At 49.3% G+C, this 22,364-nt stretch overlaps 1 protein-coding gene across 2 annotated transcripts in view; it reads right to left on the bottom strand.

The window, feature by feature from the left end:
* The window catches only part of TMOD1 (tropomodulin 1), an 87,871-nt gene that overhangs the window by 17,177 nt on the left and 48,330 nt on the right, over positions 1 to 22,364 (bottom strand). For both annotated transcript variants that reach the window (XM_045468413.1, XM_045468414.1), the window contains exons 4-8: positions 21,333 to 21,452; positions 12,724 to 12,813; positions 11,641 to 11,771; positions 9,851 to 9,958; positions 3,686 to 3,829 (exon numbers count right to left, since the gene is read on the bottom strand). In XM_045468413.1, coding sequence (XP_045324369.1) covers positions 3,686 to 3,829; positions 9,851 to 9,958; positions 11,641 to 11,771; positions 12,724 to 12,813; positions 21,333 to 21,452 — 593 coding nt within the window. The remainder of the gene's footprint in view (positions 1 to 3,685; positions 3,830 to 9,850; positions 9,959 to 11,640; positions 11,772 to 12,723; positions 12,814 to 21,332; positions 21,453 to 22,364) is intronic.

The following is a 22,364-nucleotide window of genomic DNA, read 5'->3' as shown; positions in this document are numbered from 1 at the left end:
TCACCAGGGTAGAACTCCACAAGTCCCTTTCTCCTTTCTTTGGCCGTATAAGGAAGAAGGAGGACAGAGGCTCACTAACACAGGTTACAGGCACAAGAACTGAAGGGAAAGCTGTGGCCTCTGAGGACCGCGGTGACTAACCAAGAATGAGGAATAAATCAAATGCCACTCATCACCTCCTCTTTGGCACATGCCGCAGGGCCCAGAGCTGGGGCACCGTGGAGAGTTGCACTGTGAGAGGCACGGGTGGCCTTCCCTAGACTGCAGGCCTGCGGGAAGACCACCCCACAGACTCCCCTCATCTGGGCCGTCATAGCACCCCCCGTCCCCCCTACTGGTCTCCTAGGTGCTGATGCCTGCCCTCAATTCTCTCCTACCCAGGTAGGAACCATCTTCCCGGAACATGGCACAGACTGGTGCAGATCACAGCCCACAGCCCACTTTCACTCAACCTCCCCAGTCAGAGCCCTTTGGATGTCCAACTCCCTCTCTGGCTTCCTCCAGGGGCACCATTAGTCTTGTTTGGATGGGCTCCACGGCTTTTCCCCTCTCGTTCTTTTTGTTCATGAGGTTCACTGCACCTGAGATGTCACGGCCTCCACCTCACATTCTGAGATGCTATCCCCCCTATGAGTTTGTCTCAAACTCCATCTCCCCCGGCAAGTCCTCCGTGATGCCCGCTCCTGACTGAGACTGCTTCCCCAAAGGCCTGCCGTCTGTGGCTGGCTAAAGCACCCGGTTTGATGATCATTTCTGTACTTGTCTGCCTTCCTGTCCAGCGTGGACTCACCAGAGGGCACAGCCGGAGCCTCATTCACACACAGAGCCCACGGTGCAGCCCTGGGGTTCAGCCACAGTCATCAAACGCTGAGATGAGCCAGAAAAGAGGCTCCCACGATGGTGGGGGGAGGTGGTGACCAGTGCTCTAGCCTCACACCAAGGGAAAGGGACTGCTGAGGAAAGCCAAGTAAGGCCCACACAAACCAAGGAGGAGTCGGGAGCCCCAGAGGCACACTTCTCGGACTGTGGAGTCACATCAGCCTGGGCTTAATCTTGCCTCTGTCACTTCCCGTGTGCCTGTGGGCAGGTTACAGAACCTGCTTGGGCCTTTAGTTTCCTCACCTACAAGACAGGGGTGGGTCATAATACCCACTCACAAAAAGTCTTTGGGAGCATTAAATGAGACAATGGATGCATGGTACCTACTCAGTAAATCAACTCTTAGAATTCTGTGTGAATTCTCTAGGTCACCTTCAGAGTAATTATGAAAGTTAACAACTTCATAGATGATATCTGCCATCTCCTTAGAAGTAGAGATTCTTATTATCCCCATTTTACATGTGAGGAAACTGAGGCTCAGGGAAGTGAATGTTCTCACCCCGGAGTGTTCAGGGCAGGGGAGGGTGATAGTCCTGGCTCTGTCTCTGTGCTCAGCAGCGGTGGACAACAGTGAGAGGGAAGGTAGGCAGCTCACTCTCTGTCAGCTGTCAGCACAATGACCTGAGGCCAGTGCTCTGGGTCACTTTTGGCCAACATTCTGCCCTAGGAGTCAGGTTTCAGCTGACACTGGGTAGACCCTGACTCCCTGCCCAGCCAGGCCTGGAGTCACATGAGCAGCCAATCCCAAGCCTTGGCCCAGGGCTGCTGCTAAGCCTGCTGCATGCCTTCGTTCCAGTTGATCTGCCCCTCCTGCCTGCAATAAAGCAGGATCAGCAATGGCAGGAAGAGTGGGAGTGGGGAGGGGCTGGGAACGGGCGACGCAGCAGCAGGCCCCTGGCACGCGAGAGATGCAGGAGTCCGACGCAGCAAATTCACATGACAGGGCTGCTGAAGGCTTGTGTGGCTTCTTTATAGGAATTTTAAAAAAGGGCCTTCTCTGGGCGAACAAGTCCCATACCAAGGCTTGGAGAGCAGGGTATAGGTTAGATTTTTCCCCCTGCCCCCTGTGCAGTGAACAACATACACAACCACCCAGGGCAGGCCTGCTTACCAAGTGTCACTGAGGGGCCAAGTTCTGAGCTGGGTACTGGAATAAAGAGATGGTTCAGATACAGCACCAGCTTCTGGGAAGCTCATGGGAAGCCGAGGTGCTGGGAGAACACAGGGAGGGGACACCTAACTCTCTCTGAGGAGAGGGTTAGAGGCCCTACGGCAGGCTAATGGGAGAAAGTAGTGATATGCAGGCTCTCAAAAAAAAAAAAAAAAAGTTGGATTTGTGGTGTTTGCCAATTTCCATAGTATAAATGCTTCCACCAGAGGTGACTTCAGGGTACCAGCGTGCCGTCACTGAAGTGGAATTGAGGACAGAAGCCTACAACCAGCTCTGGCATGCTGGCTCTAGAACACCACTGGGAAGAGAGGCTTCCACTGCATCCAGAAGGAAGAGGAGGGATTCTCCAGGCAGAGAAGGGGTAGGGGCAAGGGAGGATGTTCCAGAAGGAGAGACGACGACAGCAAAGACATGGAGGTGCACAAGTAGTGAGCAAAGGTGAATCAAGGGGTTATGGTTGGGAAGGGCCGTCAAGGCCTTCTGGAACCTCGTAACGCTTTAGTTCTTGACTCACAGAGGGGTCACATGCCTGCCATGATTCATTAAGCTGCACATTGAAGTTCTGTGCGCTTTACCACGTGTGTGTGATATTTCACAATAAGGATGAAAAGCACAGATAGTCTCATTCAGGAATAACCGCTGTTTACAATTCTATTTCCTTCCCATCTTTGTCCTGTGCACGTATTTATACGACCATTCAGCAAACATTTTCAGGTAGGAAGACAAAATTTCCCTATTCATAGACTACAAAGAAGAAAGCATTTCGACAATGAAAGCCACATGGTGTCATGGAAAGAGTGTGGGCTTTGGAGTCAGAGAGACCTGAATTCGAATCCTGCTTCCCAAAGGGCTAAGTGGGTGGTCCTGAGAAAGTCGCTTGTCTTAGCCTGTCTGAGCTGCTTCTCTTCTGCAGGCTGAGTCAGGTAACACCCACATCCTTCAGGGTTGTTGGGAAGGTCAGAGATGATGTGCGGTTAGATGCACCGCACAGAGCCCAGCCCACAACAGACCCTCAACACATGCAATATACAAGATATTGTAATTGGCATCATCTTAGAAAGTCAGAACTGAAAGGATTGCCAGATAATAAATGACTGACCCACAGAAGTTTCAGAGAAATGGTAACCCTATAAGGATAAAGTCAAATTAGTGTTTGCCCAGAGAATAAACTCAGTGGTAGGGAGACTCAAGAGCCCATTGAGTGGGGCAGGGGGGTGTTTGAAGAAAATAGGGATATTTAGCCTGATGAGGAAGACTCCAATGGTTTATCAGATCTGTGCCCCAGATGTGTCCCATGTGCAGCAGAGAACAGAATTAAGTGCAATATACAGGACTTATAGGAAGCTGATTTCTATTGGATATGAGGTGGGATATTCTCACCAAGAGCTGAAGGGGTGATGTTGGGAAGGAGTGAGCTCCCATAACTAGGGGGTATACAAGTAGAAGCCAACAGAGCACTTGATGGGCATGATGAAGAAGGAAGATGAGCACAGTGGAGGGTGTGGACCATGACCTTTGAGGTGCCGTAAGGCTGGGCTCTGGATCTGCTCTGTCCAGCAGCATCTACCATCCAGCAAGTGAGGAACTGTAAGCACCCTGTAGTGAAGGACACAAAGAGACGCTTGTCTGTCTTACCTGGTTATCGATTTTCAGTTCCACTAGAGAAGTGTTGTATGGGAGAGCTTCCACCAGGCGCAGGATCCCGGCTCCGGAAATGAAGTTGGATTCCACGTTCAGCGTCTTCAACACCTTGTTCACCTTGAGCATCTCAGCAAGGGCCTTGAAGCGCAGAAGAAAAGTGAGGGTACCTGTGAGTCACCTTGAGCAAGGCTGGAGCCCCTCTTGGATAGAACCTAAAATACTGAGAGGTCCTTGCTGGGAGCGAGAGTTCCTTGCACACTCATGCTGTTCGAGCCAGCGACCAGGCAAGATGATCTGTACAGCCTGCTTCACGAAGTACAACTCTGTGGCCCTCCTCCCCTCCAATGCGCCATGGCTCCCGAACCCTAACTGGAGAATCCCACACTCTCTATTACCTACATCCAGCCTCTATTACCTGATTCTCCTCCCTTGCTCGGCTTCAAGGCTCACTGATCCCTTACAGAGGGGCTGCTCTCAGCTCCCCGTGCATGCCTGGTGCTCTCCCACGATTTGCTTTTGCCACCTGGGATGCCCCTTCCTTTCTGCTTCACTTGTCCAAACCCTGCTCGTCCTTCAAGGCCATTCTCAATTCCTCTTTCTCCAGGAGACTTTATACTGATGGCCGCAGTTAGCTGTGGCCTGCCCTCTTGAACTTTGTAGCATTTACTCATAACCTCCCTCATGAAACTTGTATTCTTCTGTTCAGAGTTGTTTTTAGTTCTTGACTCACAGAGGGGTCACATGCCTTCCATGATTCATTAAACTGCTTGTTGAAGTTCTGTGCACTTTTCCATGTATGTGTGATATTTTACAAGAAGGATGAAAAGTACAGATAGTCTCATTCAGGAATAACCACTGTTTACAATGCTGTTATATTTCCTTCCCATCTTTGTCCTGTGCATGTATTTATATGACCATTCAGCAAACATTTTCAGGTAGAAGACAAAAGTTTCCTATTCATAGACCATAAAGAAGAAAGCATTTTGACAATGAAAGCCACATGGTGTCATGGAAAGAGTGTGGGCTTTGGAGTCAGAGAGACCTGAATTCGAATCCTGCTTCCCAAAGGGCTAAGTGGGTGGCCACCTGAGAAAGTCGCTTGTCTTAGCCTGTCTGAGCTGCCATTAGACTATATACTCTTGAGGGGATGAAAATGTACTTTATTTATCCCATGGTGCCCACATTCTCAGCACACAGTAGCTTCTTAGTCACTGTTCACTGAGTGACTGACTGGTGGAGTCCCAACCTCCCTATATACCCTCTACTTGTTACTTATATTTCCCTGTTGGGATTCCATGGAGTCATTGTCCTCTTCATCTGAGCAGCAGAGAGCAGACAAGGAAGCCTGGGAAACCACCCCACTGGGCAAGTGATCAGAACAAATGGGAGGGGAGGAGCTCAGGTGGCCCCCAGCACGTTTCAGAGGAATTCAGCCAGAGGGTGTAGATGACAATCAGAGCCTCTGAAGGAAATGAGGTAATTAGCAGTTAGTGGAAACGATGTGTCATGGAGGAAAGGAGACACCAGCAGCTGATAGCCCAGGGTGTATGATCAGTGGGCCCCGGTTGTCTGAAATGACTCTCTGAGCCAGGAATGCCCTTCCCACCATCCATGCTTGCTGAAACCCTATACAAGCTCAGCTCCCAGAAAGCCTTCCTTGTTGATATCATCCTTCCCTCCTCCCCCCGCTTCCATGTGCCTCCCAGATGGCCTGTCAGCTTTCCTTATGACCCCGAGGAGGTTGGACCCTCCCAAGGAGAGGGTCTCAGGCTGTGTTCTCTCCACAGCATCCCTCCCGCTCTCCAGAAAAGGCCTGTCTAGGCCTGATAATCAAAATATTTAACAACTGGTAGGCAAGTGCACCAGGCCAATCCAAGTGGACATGCCAGTGGCTAAGCAGGTCCTGGAGGCCCTGTCATGCCAGGTGTCAACTCTTCTTTTCTGTATCATGGCAGAGGAATGAAGGTGCAGGGAAAAGAGCTGGGGCAGGGAGTGGGGGCACTTACAGAGCTTTACACTCACGTGTGGAATTTAAGAAACAAAGAAAAAGAGACAAACAAAAAAATAGACTCTTAAATAGAGAACCTCCAGAGAGGAGGTAGGTGGGGGAGATGCGTGAAATAGATGAAGAATTAAGAGTACACTTATCTCTTCTTTTCTTCTTTTTTTTTTCTTTTTAATTTTTTTTCAACGTTTATTTATTTTTTTGGGGACAGAGAGAGACAGAGCATGAACGGGGGAGGGGCAGAGAGAGAGGGAGACACAGAATCGGAAACAGGCTCCAGGCTCTGAGCCATCAGCCCAGAGCCTGACGCGGGGCTCGAACTCACAGACCGCGAGATCGTGACCTGGCTGAAGTCGGACGCTCAACCGACTGCACCACCCAGGCGCCCCTCTTTTCTTCTTTTTAAAGTTTGTTTATTTATTTTGAGAGAGAGAGAGGGAGAGAGAGAATCCAAGCAGGCTCTGTGCTGTCAGTGCAGAGCCGGTTGTGGGACTTGACCTCACAAACTGTGAGATCATGACCTGAGCCAAAATCAAGATTTGGAGGTTTAACTGACTGAGCCACCAGGCACCCCAAGAGTACACTTATCTTAATGACCACTGAGAAATGTACAGAATTGTTGAATCATTATATCAAACACCTGAAACGATTATAACATTAATTATATTTCAATTAAAAATTAATTGATTTAAAAAAATAATTGATTGCAACTAAATAGACTTCAAAGCAAGGAAAGTTATTAGGGTTAAAGAAGGGCATTACAGAACGATAAAGGGGTCAATTCTCCAAGAAGACATAACAATCCTTACTGTATATGTGCTAACAACAGAGTGTCAAGCTACAGGAGGCAAAAGCTGATAGAACTGCAAGGAGAAAACAGATGAATCACTGGTAGAGTTGGAGATTTCAATAGCCTTCTGTCAGAAATGGAAAGATCCAGAAGGCCAAAAATCAGTCAGGGCATAATCGAACTCAACAACACCATCAACCGACTGGATAGAAGTGACATCTATAGACTACTTCATCCCACAAGAGCAGAATGCACTTTCTTCTCAAGTTTGCATGGAACATTCACCAAGGCAGATACATTCTGGGCCATGAAACATACCCTAACAAATTTAAAGGAACAGAAATCATACAATGTCTACTCTCAGAGCTCAAGGGAATTGAACTAGAAATCAGCAACAGAAAGATAACTTTGAAAGTCCCCAAATACGTGGCAATTAAACAACACATTTTTAAATAACACATGGGGCAAAATTTAAGAAACACTAAAAAGTTTTTGAGCTAAATTAAAGTGAAAACATAACTTATCAAAATTTGTGGAATGTAGTGAAAGCATGCGCATGTTTAAAAAATCTAAATTCGGGGCGCCTGGGTGGCGCAGTCGGTTAAGTGTCCGACTTCAGCCAGGTCACGATCTCACGGTCCATGAGTTCGAGCCCTGCGTCGGGCTCTGGGCTGATGGCTCAGAGCCTGGAGCCTGTTTCCGATTCTGTGTCTCCCTCTCTCTCTGCCCCTCCCCCGTTCATGCTCTGTCTCTCTCTGTCCCAAAAATAAATAAACGTTGAAAAAAAAAAAAATCTAAATTCAATAATCTAAATTTCCATTTTAGAAAATTAAAAAAAAGAAGGGCAAATTAAATACTAAGTAAGCAGAAAAAATAAGTAAGAATTAGAGCAGAAATCAATGATACTGAAAACAGAAAATTAATAGAGAAAAATCAATGAAGTAAAATGCTAATTCTGAAAAAGATCAATTAAACTGATAAACCTCGAGCCAGCCTAAGAAAAAAAGAAAGAGAGAGAAAGAACACAAATTACTACTATCAGAAATCAAAGAGGCCCATTACTAAAGGTCCCGTGGAAATTGAAAGGATAATAAAGGGATACTATGAACATCTCTTATGTTCACGAATTTGATAACCTGGATAAAATGAACCAATTCCCTGAAAGAAACAATTTGCCAAAGCTCACATAAGAAGAAATAGACAATTTGAATAGGCTATTACCTATTAAAGAAATAGAATCAATAATGAATAAGTAACCTTCCAAAACAGAAAGCACCAGGCCCACATGGGTTCATTGGTGAATTTAAGGAAGAAATGATACCAATTTCCCACAATCTTTTTCAGAGAATGGAAGCAGAGGGAATACTTCTAACTCATTCTCTGGGGCCAACATTATCCTAATACCAAACCCAGACAAAGACGTTACAAGAAAATGATATCTCTCATGAACATAGATGCAAAAATCCTCAAAAATATAGCAAATTGAATCCAACAATGTATAAAAAGATTATACACCATGGCAAGTGGGATTTGTCTCAGGTATGCAACAGGCTGGTTCAACATTTGAAAATCAATTAATGTAGCTCATCACATCAACCAGCTGATAAAGAAAAATCACATGGTCATACCAACAGATGCAGATAAAGCATTTGACAAAACCCAGTACCCATTCATAATAAACATTCTAAGTAAATTAGAAATAGATAGGAACTTCCTCAACTTGGTAAAAAATATCTATACAAAATCTACAGTTAATATCATGCTTAATGGTGAGAAACTGGTAATGTTATTACTAAGATTAGGTACAAGGCAAGGATGAACCCTCTCACCACTCCTTTTCAAATCAGAATAGACATTCTAGCTAATGTAGTAAGGCAGGAAAAGGAAATAAATGTATATATATTGGGAAGGAAGAAATAAAATGGTCTTTGTTTGCAACAGATATGATTGTCTATGTAGAAAATCCGAAAGAACTGACAAAAAACCCCTCCTGGAACTAATAAGTGATTACAGCAAGGCTGCAGTATGCAAGGTTGCTATTCAAAAATCAACCACTTTCCTATATTCCAGGAAGGAACAAGTGGAATAGGAAATTAAAAACACAATTCCATTGATATTAGTACCCTCAAAAGCGAAACACTTAGGTATAAAGCTAACAAAATATGTAGGAGATCTATATGAGGAAAACTATAAAACTCTGATGTATGAAGTCAAAGAACTAAATAAACAGATATTCCATGTTCATGAATAAGAAGGCTCAATATTGCCAAGAAATCAGTTTTTTCTCACTTGATCTACAAATTCAATGCAACCTTAATCAAAATTTTCACAAGTTATTTTGTGGATATTAACAAATTGATTGCTACTAAATGATTAATTACCACCCCTGGTAAGCTAATTCTTGCACATTTAACCTGCTATGAGTGTTGTAATAATCACACTGCTCTGTCATCCTTTCATTGTCTGCATGGCCAAATGGACCATTATGTTCATGGAAGTGGGAGTATGACTGTCTCAGTCACAGTTGTATTTTCAGAACCTAATTCAGTGCTGGACACAGACAGACTCTCAATAAATAGGTTTGAATATTTAAACAAAAAGGAATTGATGGCTACTTTATAATAAGTACAACTTAATTTGATCATTAGGTAAAAAACAAATAGAATTGATCATCAGGACCCACAGATTAAGAAAATGATTTTGGGGGTGCCTGGGTGGTTCAGATGGTTGAGCGTCTGACTTCGGCTCAGGTCATGATCTCGCGGTTCGTGGGTTCGAGCCCTGCGTCGGGCTGTGTGCTGACAGCTGGGAGCCTGGAGCCTGCTTCGGATTCAGTGTCTCCCTCTCTCTGCCTGTCCCCGCTCGCACTCTGTCTCTCTCTCAAAAATGAATAAACATTAAAAAAAAAATGATTTTAGATATAGAGAAACTGAAGCCCAGAGAAGGGCAGGCTCCTGTCCAAATGTGATGTGCTGAGTGGAGACAGACCTGCTGTAGAGTCAACATTACTGGCATTTCAATCTCAGCTCCACCTCTCACTTGCTGCGTAACTTTGGACAAAGCAAAATGCCTGGACTCCCTGCACCGCAGCTTCTTCATCTGCAAAGTGGGGACACCTGCACCCCCGGGATCAGGGGTGGTTGTAGATATCAACTAGGATGATGTACAGATGTTGTCGGGTTAACGGCCGTTGTGTCCACATCCTCTCCTGTCTCCTAGCCCAGTGCCTTTCCTCACACTACGCTGGGTCCTTCCTCAGTGGGGTTCGGCCAGCCCTGAGGCCACAAGCATCAACCCTTCTGTTTCTGTGCCCCCCCCCCCCCCCCCGCCAACTCTCAATGCAGCAGAACAGAAAGGTACATACATACGCCACAGGGTCATTGCTCCGTGTTCCCACAATGCTGAACTTCTTCACATAGGAGTTCTCTTTCAGGGCTTCTGCATAAGCCTTGAGAGTGGGTATAGGGATATTCTGCAGAGAGAAAGGCAGACAGTAACGAGCAGCCCCCACCGGGGTCAGGTCGGGCAGACAGATGGGGCAGTAACCCTCTCACACATGCAGCCTGATTGTTAGCAAGTCTCTGACCCAATAGCTGAATGGCCGAAGGGTTCTGGCTTTGCCCCAAATGGTTGAGATCTGGGGAGAACTTTCTGGTCAACAGATTGAGAAAATCCTCCCTGAAGTTTTCACAACCATCTGTGCAGGCAGAGACCAGAGAAGGGAAAATCAAAGCAGAGGATGCAGAGGAGCGTTGTGCCAAGAGTTCAGGTCTAGGGTGTGGGAGTGGACAGGGCCTCAGCCTCTGTCAGGGTGACTGGCAATGTTTCTGACTCACTCTGTGACTCTGAGGGAAGTCTCTTCCCCACTCTGGGCCTGTTTCTGGAAAACAAAGGTGGCGGGGTGGTGGCGGGGGTTGGGCATTGCCCTAGATGATCTGTAAGAGACATCTGTCCCGGAGGGTCTCAGTCCTCACGCACACCAGAGGCTCCCAAGGAACTTTAATAAGATGCTGTTGCTTGGGTCTGAAGCAGACCAATAAGATCAGAACCTCAGTGAGGGTGGGAGTTGGTACATATTTTTTAATCTCCTCAGGTGAAAACCGCTCAGCTAGTCCAACTTTCTCACATGCAGAGGGGCAAAGGAGGGTGGGGAGGGACGAGCCTGAGCCGCCAGGGTGAAGGCACAGAGCCACGGCCGCTACGCTGCTCCAAGCCAGTGTTCCCTGCCAGGGTATATGGTTCTGAATTGTACCAGTGTCTCCCACTGGGCACATGGCAGACAATGGCGGCCCCGGAGAGAAAACCTGGCTGTGCTTTCACGGATGTCTCATTTCAGAGTGTCACGTTAGCTCCCCGTGGGAGCAGAGCCTAGGGAGGCCAGGTGGAGGAGAACAGTGTGGGTGCAGGTTTCCAATCAGATTGTGCCTTTGGGGCTGGCAGCCACTTAAAAGAAAGTGGAGAAGAAAGGAAAGAGGAGCCGGGGAGTGGGGGGGCCCACTCCTTGCCTTACCCCACACGGTCCCAGAACTCATTCCGCTGGCCCCCGGGCTGAGCAGGTGGGCAGGCAGCTGGGCCTGCTTCTGAAATTCCTCCTGCAGCCTGTCCAGGATAGGACTGCTTGTCCATCTGACCCTCCTCTGCCCTTGGCGGTCACACAGGAAACATCGGACACATATGGGCCGACAGCTCCCTGCCGGGGCTACAGATGAGGCTGACTGTGTGTATGATACAGCAGTGACGGTTCAGGGGTAGGCCCCTCCCAGGGCTGTGTTACCCCACGAGCCTGCTGGGCACAGGCCTTTTCTAGCCTTGAGATCCCCTGCAGTCGGATGTGTCTGAATTAATATTTTAGCTCGGAGAAGCTCTCAGTGTTTTGCATAACATGGCAGGTTTCCAGAATCGAAGCTGTGTTGACCCGTGGTGAACACCTGGGCCTGATGTCGGTCCTCAGAAGAAACCAGGACTATATGACGTGCTTGTTTACACTGCCCGGGCCTTTTAAGGGTTTTGTCCCTTTCTTGATCCAGAAGCACCCAGAACCCAAACAGGACCCTGTTGTCCTCACACAGCCAAGCACGGGCCACATGCATTGCAGTGACACGGACATAGCTCCTCCCACCCACCCCAGGAGAAGTGAAATAAAAAGGACTCTACCCGGATGTTGTTGAGGTTGACCTCCTCAAGCTTGGGGTCATTGTTCTTTATCCGCTCCAGAGTCTCCTCTACATCTGTTGAATTTGGCTCTTCATCGGGCACAGGCTTGTATTGTGTAGGTTTGATCACACCTAGAGTGACAGACACAAGAGACAGGTGGCTCACAGAAGCACGGGGACCCTTTCCCTCCACACTAGGGCACTTCAGAAGGAAGCAGCGGCCAAGTTCAGAGACAAGAGAAGGCTGTGCGTTCCCAGGGGCTGCCAGGAGGGGCGGTGCACTGGGGAGAAGCCATGCATGGGCCGGGTGGTCTTGGCCCTACTTGGGCTCTGCCTCTGCCATCCTGCAAGAACTGGGTGAATTACTCAAATCCTCAGAGCCTCCGTGTCCTCCACCGTGAAGTGTGGACAGTCACTACCTCAGTGGGCTCTTGTGAGGATAGAACGAAGCCTGAGTGTGAAAGAAATACGTAAGCTTTCCAGAGGGAGGGTCGTTATTCTTTTGACACCCTCATTTGTTTTGGGAGCCCAAATGCCAGCTTGGAACGGTGCAGTGGGGCAAGTAAGACAATGCAATATTGGCACAGGAAAGGCCAAGGGGACTCAGGGGACAAAAGAGGCACCCAGGGACAGACCGGTGTGGGTATGTAGACATTCACCGTCATGACGGAGTCCCAAGCTGGTGATGAAGGGATGAACTTGGCAAAGAACAGTGTGGGTACAGCCGGACAGCCGTTAAAAAGTGACAGTATGAGCTCATCTTCACGCCACACACGTACACGAAGCGCAGGTGGCGTAAGAAGTTGGAAACGAGAAGCAAACCTCTAAAACTCCCAGGAGAAAATACAGGAGGATGTTTTTATAATACTGGGATGGAGGAGTCCTACATAAACGAGACACAAATCCCAGCAAGGGAAAAGGCGGACAGATTGGGCTTACATCAAAACTTAAAACTTCTGCAATGAGCCAGAGAGCAGGAGGGGGCCGCGGAAGCAAGAAGCATGGGGGCACCTTCGTGTCCAAGGTGTCCTCGCTGGGAGCAGGGCAGGGGTGCCAAAGCCGGCGGTCAGGGCCGTGTACTCACTGTTGAGTCCCTCCTTGTTCACGATGGAGCTGCTGCCGAGGGCCTGGTAGTACTGCTGGTTGCTCATGAGCGTGTGCATGCCCAGGATGGCTGCGGGGACAGGGGGAGGCCCGTGACTCGCCTCTCTCGGACAGAAGGGCCTCCTGAGCACAGACACTCCACACCCCAGCAAGTTGTGCTCACGGAAGTGGCAAGGAACACGCACATCACTTTACGTTTTATTGGATTTTTGTTCTCATCTCTGTTTACGTGACTCTCACGTCTCTACACCCAGCTGAGACTCCTCTGACCCAGGCCTCGGGTTCCTAGGTGTCCCCTGATGGCCCACTGGCACAGCCAGTCCAACTTGGCCGAGACAGAACTCATCTTTCCCGGCAGCAGACCCTTCCTTTGGATCACCTTCCATCTTGTCATCCCGCCTGTCCCCTCAGGGTAGAACCTCAGTGACATGGCATGTGACCCCCCCCTCCAAGTCCCTTCCCTCTTAAGAACTGTCTCTCATCTGTCCCACCTTTCACTCCATCACCTCTGTTCTGATTGAGGCCCCACCATTTTGTGGCTGTATTATCACAACTGTGTAATCACTGCTGTCCTGGCCCCAGTCTCTTCCTACCCTCCCCCCACCAGCATTCAGCACAGAGCAGCCAGAAAGATCTTTCTGGAAATGCAGATCTGAAAACATCACTCCTGTGCTCAGTCAGGCTTTCATCCATTTATTTGTTCAACATTTATCAAGTAGCTGCTTCCCGGGCCGGCTGTGGGTGGGGTGGTGGTAGAGGGAGTAGGGGAGTGGGGGAGATGGGGGAAGAGCGGGGCAGGGGGACACAGCAGGGAACACAGAGTCTGTCAGGGGAGAGAGATGCTGGGCAGGTACCCACACGATTGAAAACATAAGCACAGACTATACGTGTTGTAAAGGAAAAGTTCAGGGTGTTCTGGGGAGAAAAGAGCAGAGGGATTTGGAATAGGAGGGATGCGTAGTGTTGGCCAAGTTAAGAGAAGGGAGGCAGAACATTCTGGGCAGGCAGAGGGAATGGTGGGAAAGCCCTCAAGCTCACGGACTGGAAGGCTAGGGAGGGAAGGGGAAGCAGAAGATGGACAGAGCTGAGTCGGACACGTGTTGAACCGCAGCACACCCCCGCTCATTAAGCACTTGCTCTGGGTCAGAGAATACATCGTACCCCAGTGACTCTCACTTTCGTTGCACATTGGAATCACTGGGGAATCTTTGGGAACTCCTGATGCCCCGGCTTACCCCAGACCAATTAAACCACAGTCCCTAGGGCTGAGGCCAGGCATCTGCCTTTCTCAAGGCTCCCTAGGTGGTTTCAGTGGGCAGCCCAAGCTTGAAAACTGCCTGAAACCATCCCCCTGAATCCTCACAACAACCCTATGGAGGAGATTTAATTCAAACAGGCAAGGTCGGATCCTGCGGCGTCTTCTAGGATGAGGTAAGGAGTTTGGAGGTCTTTCCCTAGGTGTGGCCTGGAAGCCACTGAGGGGGAGGCCTTGGCAGGCACTGAGACAGCCCGACTCGGGTTCTGGAGTGTTACTCTGGCTGCGTGTGGAGGATGGACTACAGAGGGAGGGAAGGACACGGGGACCATGAGGCTTTGCAGCCACCGGGTGGGAGGATGGTGGCCTGTGACACCAGAGCCTGGCTTCACTGGCTCTCCCTGGGCTGGCAACTTCAATGGCCTTGTCCCTCGCCCACACTCTTTCTGCTTTGGTGACACAAATGGTCACAGCTCAGAAGATTCTCCTGCTTCTGCCAATGCCGTCCCCTCTACTGGCAATTCTCTCTCCATGTGCCATGTGCGCAGCTGAAATGTCCCCAGTAGAGTTGCTAGATTTAGCAAATAAAAATACAGGACACCCAGTTGAATTGGAATTTCAGATAAGCAATAAATAATATTTTAGTACAAGTATGTCCCATTCAGTATTTGGAATCTACTTCTATTAAAAACTGATTTCATTGTGTATCTGAAATTCAAATCCAGCAGAGCATCCTGTGTTTGACCTCACAACTCTACCTTCTCCTCCTTTAAGACTTGGAATAACACTTCTTCCCTTAGGAAGGCTTCCTGGATTCCTCGCTTGCCCTCTCTAGTTCTCCCACAGCACCCAGTGTCCTTATCACAGTGTAGTCTACACAGCTTTAGAGATAGCCGGGTGTGTGCACACTTCCTCTACTGGACTTTGGGTTTCTAGAAGTCAGGGAAGAATATTATCTCCCTTCTGCTCCTCCAGAATACAGTATTTGATAAATATTTGATTTTTTTTTTTAAATTCCCCCAGCTATTTCATTAGACGTACCTTCTTTCTAGTGAGAGAGACAGCATGAGAGCCCTTGGTGAAGGGTCAGGAGACCCAAGTTCCGGTGCTGACTATGCCCCTGATTCTGTGTGACTTTGGGCAAGGTCCCAAGCCCTCTCTGGGCTTCAGCCTCCTCTGTACAATGAGGGGTGAGGTAGGACCACTGGTTCTCTATCTTGGCTGCACTTACAAATCGCCTGGGAGCTTCAAGACAATATTGGTGCTCCTCCTGGACCAGCTGATCTGAATCTCTGTAGATATATTTTTAATCTCCTTGCATAATTTGATGCTCAGTGGGGGCTGAGAACCACAGGATGAGAGGATCTCAAAGCCCTTCTGTTTCTCACATTCTAAGAGTCTTCTCTGCTAAAATTAGATTCTCCTGCTCGTCACTGAGGAGAACGGGTAGGAAGAGAGGCATCTGCATTTTTTAGAGCTTTCTGGGCTTTAATTTAGGCTGGTTCTACGAGGGCAGTGGGGGCCAAGGCCTGAGTCAGCGGCAGGGGGTCGGATCACCTGAAGCCACCTTCTGGAGCTGCTTTTCCAACTCCCATGGGATGTGGGGGGAAGCTCATGATGGTTCTGGGCTGCTGCTGGGACGCCGGTTTGGGAAAACAGTTTGGAAAGTTTGCGAAGAATCACAGGACAGATGTAACCTCACATGGCTGGCTGGTCTTGCTGAGAGGTATAGAGTGGTGGAAAACAGAAAATGCATTTTGCACTCCATGCCAGCTTCCTGTAATGGTCCAGAAAGGGGGCAGGAAGGTTACAAGGAAGTGCCAGGGGACAGAGGCAAGAGACCTGGGCTCCAGGCTGGACCTTTGGCACTCATTTGCTGGGTAACCTTGTCCAGGACACTTCTACTTTTTGGGCCTCAGTTTTCTCACCTGTAAAGGGGACTATGTTTGAATGCTGATCTCTTACCTCCACATAGGACTCAACAGCCACACAACATCTCATCTTTCTATCCTGTTTGATTTTTACAGCAAGCACCCAGGGTGGGTGGCCCCACGCTTTTCCAGCAGGCTCAAGAGGGAAACAGTTTGTCAAAGCCTATTTGGTAAGGACCCTCCCGGCTTCTGACTGAGTAGTCCCACCCACTCCTCCACCAACTAGGTCATCAGCAGTTCCAAAGTTCTAAAATTTCCTCTCCATGTCAGAATTCTAAGGACAGATAACATGTATTCTAGGAGGTGATATATATGTCAATAGCAGTCCTCAGAAGAAATAAAACCATTTTGCAGTTCAGAGGAAATTAGGTTTCCAAGAAGGAAGGAAGGAAGGAAGGAAGGAAGGAAGGAAGGAAGGAAGGAAGGAAGGAAGGAAGAAGGGAGGGAGGAAAGAAGGAGGGAGGGAGGAGGGAGGAAGGGATGGGGGAGGGACAGAGGAAGGAGCGGGGAGGGGTGAAGCAAAATCTCCATTGCTGAGCAGAAGGCTTGGTGGCTCTGATCCCTTCTGCCTGCCCTAGGCACCAAATGGTGATTTTCCCCCTGCTTGATTTTGCACACTCATGTCACGAGAAGTGAATGATGGAGGAAAATAGCACATCAACATTGCCTGCTGCTTCATTCTTTGTAGATATTGGCAAGGCTGAATTTAGCACTGGGGAACTTGATTTTTTTTTTTTTTTTTAAAAGACCAGATCTTCCTCAAAACTCAAAAAGGACTATTTTTGAACTCTGAAAAAGAACATCGAGTTCTCTTTCCTCTTCTGCCTTGGCAGGGCTCACTCAGTTGTAATTCCACTTAGGATGAGAGAGATCGCAGCACACATCCTGGGCCTCTCCAGCTGCCAACCGCTTGTCTGGCTCTGTGCTGACAGCAGGAAGGTGTTTTCCTGCATCTTAGAAACAGATGGAAGAAGCCTGGCCCAGGACTTGGGTGTGGTTAAACTGCTCCTGGATAAGCCACACCCTGACCCTCACAGAATGTGAGGAAACCTGGTGCCTAAGGACATGCGAGTACACCAGAAGGCGGGGTGGAGGGGGGTGGGGGGCCAGCGTAGACTATCTCTGAGCTGGGGGTGCCAACTGCCCGTGGAGCGGGGGTGGCTTGGAACTGGCCCTTCTGAAGGGTGGGTCTCTTACCCCAATTCCTTTTTGGGTCCTGCCCCACCTGAAGGATCCCTAAAGGTGAGCCAGGATCACATCCCTGACTGGGGGGGGGGGAGGCACTGATAATGCCAAGTGCTTGCAGCTGACTCCTAGTGGCCTCTGAGCTACAACCCAACGCCACACGCCAAGAACTTAGCACTGTCAGCTGCTCAGCACCCTGTGGTAACACCTCTCTTGTTGAAATTTATGTTTCTGGTCTGTGCTCATCACATCCTGGGTCCCCCAAGGGCAGAGCCTCTTTCTGATTCATCCTAGCAAACGGCAGCTTGATCATGCACGTCGACTCAGTGTGTGAATGAACGAATGCATGAATGGTTCGCAGGCAAGAAAACAAATGGACACGTGCGAGTTCACAGGCTCTGCCTTACTCGCGCCACACCTGGGTCAGCGTGGCACGTGTGCTGGGTGTCCTGTGACACCATCCAGACGCTGCCGAACATCCAGCCTGCTGCATGTGCACCAGGCAAGCCGCTCAGACGGGCCTGCTGCTTCCCCAGCTCAGAGAGGTGGTAGCTTCTCTCTCTCCTGCTGTGTCCCAGCCTGGGACACATCTCCCCCACTGCCCCTAGTTCACCCCTGCTCTCCTTGCTCCTGGCTCGGCTTCAGCCTCTCCCTCCTCTCCCCAGGCCCCACCACCTAACCAAGCCCCCTCCTTGCACTCTGTCCTTCTTCTGTACGACACTCACTGTCAGCTGTCACTTCTTTGGGGCCTAAGTATTTGTTTAACGTCAGCTCCGCGAGGGCAAGAACCAGTTGTTTGCTCACGCTTCTCACCAGGGTTCGTCCAGAACCTGGCACACCGTGGGAAAACCCTGGATAAATGACTGCTGGGTACGTGAATGAGTGAGTAAAAACTAAGTTAATGGAAAGCTCTGTCTGGGGGTGGAATCTCCAAGACTAGAGATGTCCCGCAGACCCCATGCCCTCATCTCCTTACTTGTCTTTCTCTGCTGAGTCATCTGCACCCATGGCTCCAGCAACCCCATCTTTGAGAAAGGAGCTGAACCCCCAGCATCAGTCCGAAGTGGGTTTGCCGCACTGGACACTCAACAAGGTCCTGCCTCCACCTTCCGTGGCGTCTTTGACTAGACCCCTGGCAAAGCGGCTCTCCCCAAAGCCCCTCAGCTTTCTGGTGCCTCAGGCCTGAATGCCTGGTGTCCTCTGGACATCTTGATTTCTTGGCCTCTGATCCAGCACTTGAAACAGCAGTACCACAGACACAGCTCCCGGCCCCACCTTAGCCCTTGGACCTACCTGGGGCCTCCCCACTATATCCCCTGTCCTCTGAACACCACCACCTCTCTGCCTAAACCCCTGCTTTCATCTGGCTTCTCCCAATACTTCCCTCAGCCCCATTGACGCTGAGGGGTCCATGCCTTCAAGTGTCATATAGAGGCTTTTCTAATGTGCCCCCCCCAAGCCGGCTTCATGGGACTTGGCCATGTAGCCCCTCTTGCCCCTCCTCTGTGTCCACCTCCCCTACAGAGGAGGGTTTCATCCAGGTCGTGCTGGATGGTGCTGCTAACAGGATGAAGCTGCCTGATTTCAAGCCCCACGGGCAAGGCATTTCATGTCACTGTGTCTCCTTTCTCCATCCACCAAACAGGGACAAGAGTAAAACTTACTTCTTAGGATTGCTGTGGTCAATAAACGCAGCAAGGTATTAGAAGCAATCCCCACAGCACCTGGGGCATAGGGGTGGGGTGGGGGGTCAACAAATATTCAGTCCTTCCTTCCCCAGAGACACTGCCGCCTTTCATAGGGCTGATGTACAGGGATAGGCGCCCAAGGTTAGCCAGTTGACACTGGTGTTGACTTACAGCTCCCCATCTCCTCTCCGGACAACGGAAGGGTATGGTATCATGAGCAGATAATAATAATTAGCCACGCCAACAAAAATAAAAGAGAAATCGTTTCAAGAAATCAACACAGAAACTTAGAGCAATATTGCAGTTCTATTTTGGCACAGGAACTGGCGGTTCTGACAGCGGAGTCATTTGATAATCCCTCTGAGCTGCCTAATGAGGCCAGTGACATCACGGAGGGTGATCGGAGGGGAAAGACTGGGATAAAAACAGCTCCAGGGTGAGTCACTGGGGGAGATGCCGGACCTCCCTGCTGCACAGGTTAACTGGAAGTCAGGGGGACCCCCGATCAGGGAAATAGATGGAATAGATGGAAAAATTTGGAAATAGATGAGCATAATGAGGAATCGAATCTGATTTTGGGGGCTTTTGACAAAACAAATCTTGAACTGGAAAGCAAACCAGTTAAGTTCCCCAAGTTAAGTGTTCCGTTTCCATCTGGGTGAAATACTCACTGCCTTAGTACTCGATTGCGTACTTTCTCTCTCAGCCCTGATGCTCTTCAAGCCACTGTCCTGTGTCCTTTCCTCAATGTTCTGCCTCCTGAGGAAATGGTTGTTTGGACTCAGAATCTACACGTTGACTCTCCCCATCATTCACTCCTTGGGTCACTGCAACCTGGCTTTGGCCACCAGACCCACCGGGGTCACCCCTCATGCATACAGAGACTTCTCACTGCCCATCCCCTCATGGTTCCGCTACAGACGAGAGCCACGCCCTTGCTGTTCCCCAGCACAAATGCCACCAGGACTCATGCACAACACCCACGAGGAGCCGGAGGGTGTGAGGAGGCAGAAGACAGCTGCAGCCTGCCGAGCCCCTAGCACTGCGGCCTCACTTGACCTCTGGCCTCACACAGCCCTGGGTCTCCCAGCCAGCCCGAACCCTCATTCTGTCTTCCTAGTTCTTGCATTAGGTTCTACCTGTCTTGACTTGGCCTTTGGTTCCCAGGTCATTTGGGGCTTGCCAACCCCCATTGTGACTAGCTTTGCCCCATTTCCACGCATCTGTCAAAGGCTTCTAAGGTAGCCAGGGCTACTTGCCTCCAGAGCCCCAGGCCCCCACTCAGTCATGCTTTCTGCCTGGAGCTGGGCAATGCTAATGATGTCCACATCTGCATGCTAACGACACCACAAAGATTGCAACAGGACCTCCTCCTCGTGGCATTACGGAAGGCTTTCAAGTCTACCTGTCCCCACCTAGGTGACCTCAAACTCCAAAGGTCCCAAATAGAGCAAGTATGAGCTGGGGTCACCTGCAAGCCAAGGTGAGAGGGCTCAGAAGAAACCAAATCTGCCAACACCTTGGACTGCTAACCTTCAGAACTGTGAGAAAATAAATTGTTGTTTAAGCCACCCAACCTGTGGTATTTTGCATCGCAGCCCAAGCAGACTAATACACCCACCTTTATTAATGGCACCAGCATCCACTTTAGTCCCTGAAGCCAGAAATCTGGAACCTTCCTTGACTCCTCCCCCAACCTCACTGTCACAGCCAGATAGTCACAATTGACTCTCTATCTTTCTTTCCCATTTCCACTTGCTTCGAGTCTCTTCTCACCCCATCCACCCTCCTGTCATTATCTGGGAGGTGGTTAGCAGCTCCCAAGTCTCCCCTGTTACCCCCCAGGCCACGGAGCACAACTGCGGTGGGCCCGCAGGGTGTTTGCTGAGCCCGATCCCCTGTGGGGCTGGGACTCAGGGCACACAGGGCAGGGACTAGACTGTAATAAGGAGACAAGCGTGGTGAAGGGCTCTGAATATCAAATCACCTTCTGGAGCTTTAGGGGTTGTTTGTGAAGATCATATGGAAACACACGTGGAGATGGACAGTGCTGCACAAATATGTGATGAGGGGGCGGGCTTCCCAAAGTCTGGTTCTCTGAGCCATGCAAAGTTGTAAAGTTAAATGACTTTGCTCCAGGCCTTTGTGAGCCTCCCAAACTTGAGAGGTCTGCACCCTCTATCTGTCCCCCTCTGTTTTCTCTTCCTGGGGGGGGGGGGGGGAGGTGGGGGTTGGGCAGGATTTGATGCAGGGGCTGGTAAAGGACCTATGCTGGCCTTCCCTGGGATGCTTCCATATCTCTCTGGGATGGGTTCTCATGGATCTGCGGAGTGATGGGTTTGGGTGGTTTTATTTCTATTTTCCTCATTTTGGTTTTGATAATGGGTTCCTGTCTTAATACTCGTGGTCTCCTCTAGTCCTTTTTAGAAACAGAGAGTGTGTTCATGTGAAATAAACTGTCCAAGGCTCTCTGCAGATGCAGGTCAAACCCTTCTAGAAGACATGGGGAAGGTTCCAGAAAGGCTGTTACCTGCAATGTCACAGAGTTCTGCATCTGAGGCATTTGCCAACGCTTCCTCCAGCTCTGGCTCCAGCGTCACACTTTCCAGCACGGGATCCATTGGCTTCTGCTTGGGGACCCAGACCTTTCCTGCAAACACATGGGTGTCTGTTACAGGGCGTGTGGCTGTGCTGGGGCATCCTCTGGTGATGGTGCCGGGTGGACTGTCCCACAACCCTGTGGACCCCTCTGTGCTGAGACTCGCTTGAGGTTTCCCCTTTGGGAACCCAGTGCCAAACTTCCCCGGAGAACAGGAATCAAAGATCTCCAACCAGAGCACCTCTCACATTTGAAATGAATAACTTTAAAACTTGGTCAGACCAGACTGCTTGCTATTGAAAACATTGGTCATTAGGGAAAACAACCTGTAAGTCGGAAAGAGATACAAAAGAAAAATTTTATAGACTGTCAGGGTCTAGGGTATCCTACCCAAGGGGTCTGATGTGAGAGAACAATTTAGAAGCATATCTAAACAAAATGCATTCAGATTATTAAAAGAATAAGGAGCAAAAAGGTATCCTTGCCTCATGCGACATTATATTTTTTAAGGTGTCAGACACATGACTGGACGAGGAAGCAGAAAGGCACACACCAGGATGTGTGTCACTTTACTGACCACTAACAGGGATTGCTGAAGAAAGCTGGGGCATCCATATGACGGAGTTCTTGCAGTTAGTATAAAGGATGGTGGAGATGTTCACTCACTAAGAAGGATATGTCTAAGACATAATGTGTGAAACAGCAAGTCTGTGACAGAGCATGAGCAATTTAATTCCATGTATGAAAATTGCGTTTATCTATTCATCCATCCATTCATTCATGCATGCACTAGATATTTATTGGATGCTTCCTAAGTGCCAGGAACCTTTCTAGGGGTCAGGGGCGGGGCAGCACTGAACAATTTATAATTTAGTGAAAGGAGACAGGTGAGAAATAAACATGCAAAGATATCACGCGGTATTAGGCATTGTGGAAGAAAATAAAGCAGAGTAAAAGACTAGG

Source organism: Leopardus geoffroyi, chromosome D4 (genome assembly GCF_018350155.1).
Source record: "Leopardus geoffroyi isolate Oge1 chromosome D4, O.geoffroyi_Oge1_pat1.0, whole genome shotgun sequence".
Classification (NCBI taxonomy): domain Eukaryota; kingdom Metazoa; phylum Chordata; class Mammalia; order Carnivora; family Felidae; genus Leopardus; species Leopardus geoffroyi.
Note: the sequence above shows the minus strand (reverse complement) of the source record. Positions and strands in the feature narration are given on the sequence as shown.